The 12064-nt window shown below is 46.3% G+C and overlaps 1 protein-coding gene across 4 annotated transcripts in view; it reads right to left on the reverse strand.

Moving 5' to 3' along the window:
- Window positions 1-11536, reverse strand: part of METTL9 (methyltransferase like 9) — a 52180-nt gene extending 40644 nt beyond the window's left edge. For 2 of the 4 annotated variants that reach the window (XM_021085768.1, XM_021085767.1), the window contains exon 1: window positions 11396-11536. In XM_021085768.1, the coding sequence (XP_020941427.1) occupies window positions 11396-11440 (45 nt within the window). In that variant the 5' untranslated portion in view covers window positions 11441-11536. 4 annotated transcript variants of the gene reach the window in all.

A 12064-nucleotide genomic window follows, 5' to 3' on the forward strand; every position in this document is an offset into this window, starting at 1 on the left:
GCGTTGCTGAGGCTGTGGTGCAGGCCGGCAGGTGCAGCTCCGATTTGACCCCTAGCCTGGGAACCTCCATGTGCCACAGGTGCGGCCCAAAAAAAAAAAAAAAAGCTTCTCTCTGCTTTATTCTAAGATTCACTTTTAGAAAAGAGAGCAGGACTATTCTGCCCAATTAGACTAGACTAAATATGTCTAAAGATAATCTGATCTAGATAGTAACTAAATTACCATAGGCCAGGTTTCTCAACCTCAGCACTGCTACTACCATTTGGAGCCAGATAATCCTTGCCACTGGGGCTGCCCCATGTACTGTAAGATGTTTAGCAGCATCCCAAGTCACAACTCATCAGATGCCAATAGCACTTCCCCACCTCAAGTTGTGACAACCCAAAATATCTCAGACTCCGCCAAATGTCTCCAGGGGTTCGAAACTGCCACTGCTTAAGAATCCCTACGTGCTCTTACCCAGAAAATTTCATCAGCGTTTCTTAACCATCCCAGCTCAACAATGGTCTAGGGAAAATTAAAGATGGACTCACTGGGAGTTGCCATCATGGCTCAGTGGAAGTGAATCTGACTAGCATCCGTGAGGACAAAGGTTCATTCCCTGGCCTTGCTCAGTGGGTTAAGGATCCAGCATTGCCATGAGCTGTGGTGTAGGTCACAGACATGGCTCGGATCTGGTGTGGCTGTGGCACAGGCCAACAGCTATAGCTCTGACTTGACCCCTAGCCTGGGAACCTCTATATGCCGTGAGTGTGGCCCTAAAAAAAAAAAAAAGAAGAAGAAAAAAAAAGATGGATCCACTGGCCTCTGAGAACTCACATTCTAGAAGAGGAAAAAAAAAAAAATCAGAAACCAAGAGAAAGAAGTAATGCCATCGTAAATTGGCCAGGACCTTCAGAGCCTTAAACAAGCAGTCACCTGGAATTTTCTTATGGGGTAGTGAGTTAAGGACCTGATGGTGTCACTGCAGTGGCTTCCATATGCCACAGGAACAGCCAAAAAGAAAAAAAGAGGAAAAAAGTAGTCACCTTGCCCTTAAGGTATTAACAGAAAATCAGTGACGGAGCCCCTGCAACCATCTGGCAGTCCGCCTGGAGGTACCTCTCTCTAGACAACCAGCTTAAATGCAAAGCTGTAACTAGTTCCCACTAAGCGGCCTATTGGCAGGCTTCCCCCAGAACATTTAAGCAGCAAGTTCTTTGAACCTGTACTCCTCACAGGCTACAAAGATGTGCAGGCAAGAACAAGGTATCAGGCCTGTTCACACTGGAAGGGCTATGTGCCAGCCCCACGGCAGGGCTGGACTCCTCAGCTGGGGACCATGGTGTCTGAAAGAGCATCTCATTAGCATCTTCCTTGAAAGCTCGCTTGAATTTTGTTCAATCTATGTAAGGGAATCTTTAAAAAACAAAGTCTAATCAAGCCAGAGTCACGCCATGCCGTCGTCGGCTGAGGCTAAGTGTGAAATAGGATGTGATAACTAAACATAACGTCTCCTAAAAGATATCACAGTAAAAAAAAATCAATGTTCTCCTTACTTGCAAAAAGACTAAAGAGACTAATAATTAGCCAAGTGATAAACAGCCAAATCAGAAAGACATGAGTTTTGGAGTCTGTATTTGACAGTATTAGCTAATCAAAACAACCAAGTATAAGGTCATGTCTTAAAGCTTTCATTAAGCCCACGAAATCGCCTAATCTTTACATAACTTTGAAGAATCATTCCTTTAAAGTAGAAATGCAGGAATTCCCATCATGGTTCAGCAGAAATGAATCTGACTAGTATCCATGAGGATGCAGGTTTGATCCCTGGCCTTGCGCAGTGTGTGGGGATCCGGCATTGCTGTGAGCTGTGGTGTAGGTTGCAGAGGTAGCTCGGATCTCGGATCTCAGATCTCACATTGCTGCGCCTGCGCTGTAGGAGGCCGGCAGCTATAGCTCCTATTCAATCCCTAGCCTAGGAATTTCCATATGCCACAGGTGTGGCCCTAAAAAAGACGAAAAAATAAATAAATAAATAAAATAGAAATGCAACTTCCCCTATATGTTTGCTTATCAGACTGAGAGATACAGGTAAAAAGTTTTTCTGAAATTATTTTTGTGAGTTCCTCAACTGTCAAACATGTGGTAAGTAATGTTACAGTCTTCTCTTCCAAAATACAAAGGCCTTGAGCGCATCAGTAGAGTTCACATTAGAAAGTTACTTTAAAAAACCAACTTTCTGGAGTTCCCATCATGGCTCAGTGGTTAATGAATCCGACTAGGAACCATGAGGTTGTGGGTTCGATCCCTGGCTTCACTCAGTGGGCTAAGGATCCAGCGTTGCTGTGACCTGTGGTGTAGGTTGCAGACGAGGCTCGGATCCCGAGTTGCGGTGGCTCTGGCGTAAGCCGGTGGCTACAGCTCGGATGAGACCCCTGGCCTGGGAACCTCCATATGCTTCGAGAGCAGCCCTAGAAATGGCAAAAAGACAGGAAAAAAAAAACCAAAAAAAAAAAAAAAACCCAACTTCCTGACTTTAGGTAATGTGGTATATAATAAAAAATAAATATTTGGTCTTTATCCCCAGTTCCCAGGATACAGCTCCTAAAACCCTTGGGGAAACTCCAGAGTGATACAAGTGCCTTTTGGATGCTCAAGAGATGACCAGGAGGGCAGGGTGGAACTTTCAGCCCCACCTCTGACATCCAGGGAGGAGAGCAAAGCTCAAGATTGAGGTCAGTCACCAAATGGCCAAAGATTTTATCACTCACACCTCAGTAATGAAACCTCCAAAAACCCCTAAAAGACAGTGTTCCAAGTGCCTCCAGGTGGCTGATCACACTCATGTGCTGGGAGGGTGGCTGACCTGGACAGGGCACGGGAGCTGTGTGCCACCCTCTCCCCCCACAGGACACCTTGCCCTATGCCTCTCTTCCATTCGGCTGTTCCTGAGTTGTGTCCTTTATAATAAACCATAAGCAGAGTTCCCATCCTGGCTCAGCAAAAATGAATCTGACTAGTATCCACGAGGACACAGGTCCGATCCCCAGCCCTGCTCAGTGGGTTAAGGATCTGGCGTTGCGGTGCCTGTGGCTCAGGCCTTCGGCTACAGCTCCAATTTAACCCCTAGCCTGGGAACTTCCTTATGCCGCAGGTGTAGCCCTAACAAGAGAAAAAAATTAAAATAAAAAAATAAACCATAAGCATAAGTGAAGTGTTTTCCTAAGCTCTGTGAGTCGTTCCAGCACGTTACCTAAGCTGACTGAGGGAGAACCCCCAAATTTATAACCAAGGGAGACAGAAGCATGAGGGGACTGGAAACCCTCAAGTTGCACTAGCTGGCATGTGACGTGAGGGCAGTATTGTAGGAGGGAGTCCTTACCTCTCCAGGCTGACAGTAACCCCGGGTAGTGTCAAACAGAAGTGAATCGGAGGACATCTAGCGGGTGGCTGAGAAGTGGTCAATGTCACAAGAACGACAACCAGAGGTAAGGATTTCCCCCCCCACAAGGTGAAACTGGACCAAAGCATGCACAAACGGGAGGAAGGCCAGGACTTGGAGCCCTTGTCCCATCTTTATCTAACTCACAAACTGCAAAAACAACTTGTGTTTCTGCACACGGCTACATACATTCCATGTCTAGACAGAGCTCCACTAGAGCGGGGGCAGTCTGCTCTTAAGAAGGCAATCTACTTTCACCACCCCTCAGACAACCCGAGGATTCCTAGGAGAGATACCCTGAAACAGTGGGAAAAGCCTGGGCCTTCAAACCAGACAGAGCGGCGTTCAAAATCCAACTCTGCCGTCTATTGACTGTGCTCCTGAGCAAGTTTCATCTCTCTTAGCCTCAATCTTGTCTGCAAAACGGAGAGGTACCACCTCAAAGAGTTGTTATAAGGTTTAGAGAGGAAAAGAGATTTAAAGCACCTGACACATAATAGAAACAATGATAATTTGATTTTCTTTCCCTTCCTGTCCAAGGTCCACAAGAGCCAGTCGAGAACTGAAGTTCAAGGCAACCCCCCCCCCCCCCCGCCACCACACTCAATCTAGGCAGCCAGACATTCTCAAAAGAAATGAGTCACCAAATGAGGCCTTCGATTCCACTAAAAACCACCAAAAACAGCTCTGCTGACAGCCTCCAGCAGAATCTTTTCAACTACAGGGGCTGGTGCGACCAAGCCTGGCAACACTGACCTTGACAGCTAAGAATTCAAAAATCACATTCTAAGTTCTCCGAGGCTATCATTGCAGTCCAGACATTTAATCACTGACACCTTCCTCTGAATAAGCAGAGCAGAGGAGTAAATATACAAACCATGCATTCTTTTCCTACAAAGGATACAAACCCAAACCAACACCCTCTTCATGTGTGACTTCAACATGCAGGGTAACAAGGCACCCTCACCTCCATGCAGGGAAGCGGCTTATACAGATTAGATTAAATTGCTTCGGCTCTGAGGTAATGGATAAATTACTGACGATCTTCATTTCAAGTACTCATTGTGAGTGTTTTAGAATTCTGAGATTTTCACAGGGCTTCGGAGAATCTAAACAATGGTCTTGTACTGGAAGTACCAGGGTCCCCTAGGACACCTTCGGAGGGAACATAAAGCCTCTGGTATACCCAGAAGAGCGCATCCCCGTGTTCCGTAAAACTGAAATAAACACGTGGGTGGGGTTTCAACACAGGTTGTTAAGGAAGGAAAGAAAGCCTTGCTCAAAATCTCTTTGGTATTCAGCTGCAAAGGCCTCCAGACTCTCCCCAGCAGTTCAGAGGAGGACATGAACCTGCCCATCAGGGTCTGTCTGGCTAGCTGGCTGATGGCTCGGAGCACTGTTAACTCACGCCTGACTTGAGGACACCTGCTCAAGGGCAAAGGGGAGGAAGGGGCAGGAGACAGAATCGCCTTTGGTACAACCTTTGACCTCGGGCTGTGATGTCCAAGTATTTTTTCATTGGGGGGAAAAAAATCCAAAGCAGTTCACGTCTACCTTAAATCCATCATTGCTTGTGGCAAAGCACAGTTCTGCGTTTAAATGGAAGGTGGAAAAAAAAAAAAAAAAAGTCAGATAGACACATAACTACAAGCTTAGGTTACACCTTATTAATTCCAGATATTGAATGCTATCTGTGCTTTAAAAAAAAAAAAAAAAAAGTGCAGTATGTCTGCTGGAGAAATAGCCCTGGCCTGGTTCCAGGGAGTTCCCAAAACAATTCTTTTTTTCAGTCCATCAACTGAGAAGGTGTTGAAAGACTGTCAATAGCAAAAACCTAGTTAGTGTGGCCTAAGAGTCCTTTCAAGTTTCAATAGCTCTTTAATAGTTGCATTAAACTTTAAGTACTAGGTGTGACACCTCAAAAACACTGGATGCAAAGTTTTTGTTGTTAGCTTTTGCTTTGTAAATTCCAGGTCCGCCAATACCGAAAAGCCACAAATCTAGTTTCTCACTGCCTGGCTCTATTTCTGCCCAGTAAGTCAAACTACCCACCTTGCAATCTGTGATTAAGAATGTGATGCTGATTAAAGAAGCTGGAAATTTTCTTTGGAGAAAACTCTTTTTTTTTTTTTTTTTTTTTTCCTGTAAAGAGCCAGACAGTAAATATTCTAGGCTTGCAGGTCATAAAGCAGCAACTCTGCAACTCTGCCATTGAAACTGAAGGCCCTCACAGATAATAAATAAACAAATTTGGTGGCTCTTCAACAAAACTTTATTTGTGGATACTAATACTTGAATTTCATATGAGAAATTTTCACATGGTACGAAATATTTTTGCAACTATTTAAAAGTATAAAACTGGAGTTCCCGCCGAGGCCCAGTGGTTAGCAAATCCAACTAGGAACCATGAGGTTGTGGGTTCGATCCCTGGCCTTGCTCGGTGGGTTAAGGATCTGGCATTGCTGTGAGCTGTGGTGTAGGCCGGCAGCAACAGCTCCAATTAGACCCCTGGCCTGGGAACTTCCATATGCCGCGGGAGTGGCCCTAAAAAATAAGTAAATGAATAAAAGTATAAAACTATTCTTATCTCACAGTCTGTGCAAAAAAGAGCGTGTGAGCTCAATTCAACATGCAAGCCATATCCCTGCTCTGAGAGAAGCCCTTCCTTGCTTCCCCCTTTCCCAAAGTGAAACATAATCCTAGCTTTGAAACTGGCACACCAAACCAAGTTATTAAAATGGTGCTGCAGACTATGTTTTAAAGTTGCTTTAGCTCAAAGGAGTCTTGCCTCTCCAGGCTATTGTAACTAAATAGCTATTTTTAATGAATAAACATGGCCTGAGAGCTCTCTTTTTAAGCATAGAATCCACCACCATAATTTCTTAATCAAATAACCATAAGAAAACCTCATGCTAAGTATGGTTCAATCAAAACCATAACCCTACTTTCATGCAGCTCCAAAAGAACCAGATGTGGCTAGCTATGGAAACCACACAGCCAGATGAACACCAGCAGACCTTGTATAAACTACTAATTTGAAGGGGGAAAGCGTTAGAGTTAAGTTTTTTCACAAGCTACAAAGTTGATAAAGCAAAGCGGAATCCTGGAATACAGAGCTGATAACAAACCATCAACTCATCCATGATGCAGACAGAACTGTCGATTCCATTGTCTCTCACTGTGGTTCCTATACACATTTCTTCTGTTCATTCTCATCTTTATTCATGGACAACACTGCCATAATGTGAACATATCAACGCAAAACAATGTCTGGGTTGATTATTCGAAGGAAAAAGGCCAATGTCCCCCACCACCTCCCAATATTCAGAAAGCACCAGATTAGTTTTCACTTTGGAGAAATTAGCTGCTAAATAATGAAGTGCAACTGGTTAAAACATACACACATTTGAATATCTTAGAAGCATAAGGAAGTAAATGAGGTATCTGCAAGCAGTATTAGTATTCCTTAGAAGCTGACAGATTCCGCTTTAAAAAGATACACAATTACAAAGTATCCTCTACAAACATCAGATGATATCACTTATATGCGGAACCTAAAAAACAAAACAAAACAAAACAAAAAGATACAAATGAACTTATTTGCGAAAGAGTCACAGACTTTGAAAAACTAATGGTTACCAAAGGGGACAAGTAGTGGGAAAGGAGGGATGGACTGGGGGTGGGGGACTGGCATATGCCAATTACATGCCAATGCCATATACATATTCCATGTACTGAGGTACACGGAATGATTGGCCGACAGGGACCTGCTGTATAGCATAGGGAACTCTACCCAATATTCTGTGATCACCTATGTGGAAAAAGAATCTGAAACAGAATGGATGTGTGTATATGTATAACTGAATCATTCTGTTGTATAGCAGAAATTATCACTACCTTGTAAATCAACTATACTTCAGTAAAACTTTAAAAACAAACAAAAAAAGTATCATCTGTTAGAGGATATTCTGAGGCTATGTCAACAGCTATAATTCTACCTAGGATCCACAAAAATCAGGTTCCTTAGTTTCTCAGTTTTTAAATTAGTCCATTTCTTTTTTGAGCACTGAAAGTATCAGGTGTACTGCAATAGAGATAATCACAAGTGTTGTAATAAACGCCTACAGCCAAAAGATTTGACCGTAATTCCATATCAATGGAAAGGTCTTCTTTTCATCCTACCCAGAACCTTAGGTCCATCGACTGTTGGAAATGACATTTCTATTTATTATTTTACACCATTATCCATGTTCCTTATGGATATGGGACATTTTGGTTAACTACAGTGTCAGTATAGCCCAACTCTAAAAATGACTAATTACTCTATAGCCAAGAATGTGGTTTTACAAGTTAAGATCACCTACTAACTTTAAGGACACTCCGAACAATATCATAGGAGTGATTACCTAACAAAGTACAAGAGCTGTGGGATTACAAAAGAAGAAGAAAAAAAAAGTATGTTTTCCTTTAAAAATAGAAAAAGAGCCACCATAAATATTTAATAAATAAAAACTAGATACTATTTTTCTGAATGAATTGCTCTGTCTCCTAAGATCATTCTCTAGTTTCATGAAAACACATCAAAACAACCTGGGTGTTGCTCTCTGAACACCTGGTATATTAAGAAAAGTAACACAGGAAAACGAGAAAGCTATGAAAATGATGAGACACAAGATGGAATAATTAGCTACTGCTCTCTGAGAAGCCAACATGTACTATAAATGTTGGCTATGATATGCCAACACTCTGGCAGAGTTCAAAAGCCTCTTTTCAATGAATGAAATGTTAACCGCAAACGACATTATGGTCAGATAGGACCTCCACAGGCTTCAGTGGCACAAACCTAAGCTAATGAAGACTACCCAGCCGGCCACATCGCATCATTCCACGATCCAGAACCATAACTCATTAAAAAAAAACAAAAAACAAAAACACTCTTGCCCAGTTCTCTTTTAACAAAACCCTTCTAGTAAATGCTCGCACCATCTTCGTTCCTATCGCATCTCGCCAGTCAGACACCAACACCCAAGTTTAAAGGAGATCTCCCTTAGGGAAGGTTCCATAGGACAAGAGTGACGACGACCTGTCAAACGCATTTTTTTAAAGGCAGAGGGAAAATGTCACCCGAAGGAGCCAGAGAGTTAAATGGCTCACGACGCACGGTTACATTTCTTTATGACCCTTTGTACGTTCAGAGATTCAACCAGACAAAAAGAGGGACCGGCTTTTCGGTTGGATTCTCAGGGGTAATGAAGGCCGTCCGGGGTAATGGGTTTGATCCGGTTATTTAGATCTCAGGCCCCGGTGCCAGGTGGGTCCCCGTCACCACGCGCTGGCCCGAAAGTTCCTCGGTCCCGCTCCGGGGAGCCGACGCCGAGGTGGCCGAGCGCCTGCAATCACTGCCCGGGACCCGGGAACAATGTGGGGTTCCGGGGCGCCCATGCCTGGGCGGGGGAGGGACCCGGGAGGCCGTCGTCCGCCGCGCCGCGGAACAAAAGGCACCGCTGGGCCTGGACCCGGCGTCCGGCGGGGAAGACGCGGGGGAAACTTTGTGGGGCGCTGGGGCGAGGCCCGGGGGCCCCTTCGCCACGACGCCCGGCACAATAGCCCGGCCGAGCGCGGGAAGGCCGGCCGCCACGCCCCCGCCCCGCCGGGCCCGGGTTCGGCCGCGTACCTGGTGGTTGTCCTTCCTGCCACCCGCGGCCGCCGCCGGCCCGCCCGGGCCGCTCGTCATGTTCACGTACAGGGAGCGGGTGAGAGGGCTCCGCAGCGTCCACATCCTCCTCGCCAGCCACACGGACGCCAGGCTCAGGCACAGCCAGCCCACGAACAGTCTCATCGGGGGCCGCGGCCGCTCGCTCCGATCACCGCCGGCGCCGGGGCGAGGAGGACGTGCCGCCGCCTCCAGCCGCAGCTGCCGCTGCCCGGGCTCGAGCCATCGCGCCCAACTTGCCCATCCAGCCCCTTTTAGGGCCGAGGCGGGGGGCGGGGGTGGGGAAGAGCGGGCGGTGCGCAGCCTTCTCGCCTCCCCCTTCCTCTCCGCCCGCGGAACGCCGCCGCCGCGGGCGCCAGTTTCCACACGGACCACGTACGCGCTGCTGCGGCGCGCCCCCTCCGGAGCACGCTCCCTCCGCCCCATGGGCTGTCCGCCCGGGAGGCGGGACAAAGGGAGCGCGCTCCCGCCTCCCGTCTGGTGTCGGCTTGTAATGGCGGAAACGGTTTTAATATGTTTAGGCCAGGGGAGATCGTTTCCAAAGGCGGTAACTGAGGCCTCCCCATCCCTCCAAGGTAGTGTCCGTAGTTCTTCTGGCCTTTCCTCCCCTGAGTCTTTGCTCTGAGCCCCTCATCCAGCCCCCTGCGGGTCTTTCACCTGGTTGTGCAGATTGACCCAGGCGGCGAGCCTCCTCCCTTTCGTATATTCAGACACTCGGACCAAGTATTCGCCAGAGACGGAGACTGTCAGTTCGTAACTATTTCTGGCTCAGTTGCGTGGCTTCCTATTTACATTTAGAGCCGACCAGCCAGGCCCCCACCCCCAGGATCTCCACCCTGCCAAGCGAATGGGCATCTAGAGGGGAAGGGCTACCTCCAACCCTTCACCACCTCCCCGCCCAGTCCCCCAGGCCTGGCAAGTTGCTGGCTACTGTTCCTAAGAGGCATCAGCGAAAGCTCTGCCTTTGTTGGAAGTTCCTGCAGCTGGGACACCTGCACGTAATATTTTGGTGTGTTAATGACTCTGTCCAAGAACGAAGACCCCAAATTAAGAGTCCCTGGATGCTTGTTTCCTTGAACTAACGGAAGTCAGACCCAACACTCCTTAAAGCCAGCTAAGCTTTAGGAGCAATATTTACCCAGATGTTTCTTTGATCATTTATAGCACGGGAAGACCTAGCAACGTTTCAAAACTGAAGGGTTACACTGTGTTCCTGTGTCTGAAGTTCTTCCTGCTGCCACCTAAGCTACAAGTGAGTGACCTATTTCATGGGCCCTCTCGCTTTAACACCTTTCTAGGTTCGTTTAGAAAATGCTTTTAATTTAACTGCACTAGAAATCATGTAAATACACTTTATCTTCGTTCAAACAAAAGCAATAGACCTTTCTGGTAACTCCATTAGTGAACTTCAGAGATTGTCTTTTAACAGTGGCTGTGGTGATCCACTGATGAGGGAAAAAACTGTCCCTTACCCACAGACATTTTTATTGGCTTCTGAGACTCAGCTTGGCACCTTTGGCTAAAAGGGACATCTTGTTGCCTAACAAGCAAACCAAAAAAAAAAAAAAAAAAAAGGGCAGGCCAGGGAAAGGGGGAGGGTGCTTTGTATTCTCTTTGCAGCATACTCCCTGACTGCTTCCTGCCAAACCCCAAGAGCCTGCACCTTACTAAATCTAGTTCAAACCCCTAGTGGTCCTGGCCCAAATCATCAAAAAGGAACTATAGGAGCAAGCCCAGATAGTTCAGTTTGTTTACCGTGTCACCTCTCTCCACTGTCTCTTGGGATCAATGTCACAGTCAAAGCAGCTCTGTGCCAAAGAAAGCCTTCATCTTTTTAGAGGGAGGGCCCTGGGAGGAGGTAAAAGCAGCATGCCTATATAAAAGAACATATTTCTGTGGACAAAGGAGATCAAAAGATAAGCCCCCTAACTGTACAGTAAGCCTGATGAGCTGCAGCTCAGAGACTGCACAATGCATCAGATGAACAAGAAGCAACTAGATGGCTGCTGTCCTCTCCAGGACTGGGGGGGGGGGGTCAGTTGACTGCCACCAAGCCTAGCATCTCAAAGGAGCAGGTGTTCACTTTCGACCTGAGCAGCTGGTCTGGAAAAGTAAATCACACACATTTAAAATGCTTTATAATAACCCCCAGATCCTCGAGAAGAAGTCATTTACCCTTAGCAAGCACAGGAGGAAACCAAAGCACAGCGTGATCAAATGATTTGCGTAAAGGGAGCAAAGCAAAGTCAATAGCAGACCTTTTCATAGAACCTGGTATCCCAGCTCACGGTCCTTCGATCCATGTAAGAAGCCTTGCTGTCTGTCTCTTCTCAGAGAGCCTCCTGAATTACAAATGAGGAGGAAGGAAAACAGCAAGAGTAAATATACTAAGCAGAAGTTCACATTGCCCTCAGGGACTGCCCCTTCCTTCATCTGCTAGAATGTCACTACTGTATATTAAAACTTCAGTTATCCATCATGGAGAGGGGGAAAGGCGCAGATAACACGAAAGGCCAAAGAGGAGCCGGTATTCTTTCTAACGTGGCTTTGAAATGCAATGATATTCAAAAGACACATAAATGACACCCTCTGTGCTGGGCTCTTTACTGCCCTCCTGACAAGGGCTCAGGTATCTAGCTTGGGTCACAGCTTTGTGCCCAGGCCCCAAATCTTGACTGGATCACTTTCCTATCTAGAACTCGGAGTGGGGCGCTTTTTGTTGTAATTGTTCTTATCGGCTACCAGCGATGGCATTTTTTATGTTCTCTTTTCAATGACGAAGAGAACCTGTAGGAAGAGAGAGCTAGATCTGTAGAGGACACCGAATGTGTCTATGTGGCTCGTTGTCATCTCTTTGAAGTGATAATGGTCTAAGAAGAACTCATATAAGCACATGTTTTCATGGACTTAGGAAGCATAAAGCATGG

The sequence above is a fragment of the Sus scrofa genome, chromosome 3 (assembly GCF_000003025.6).
Source record: "Sus scrofa isolate TJ Tabasco breed Duroc chromosome 3, Sscrofa11.1, whole genome shotgun sequence".
Lineage (NCBI taxonomy): Eukaryota > Metazoa > Chordata > Mammalia > Artiodactyla > Suidae > Sus > Sus scrofa.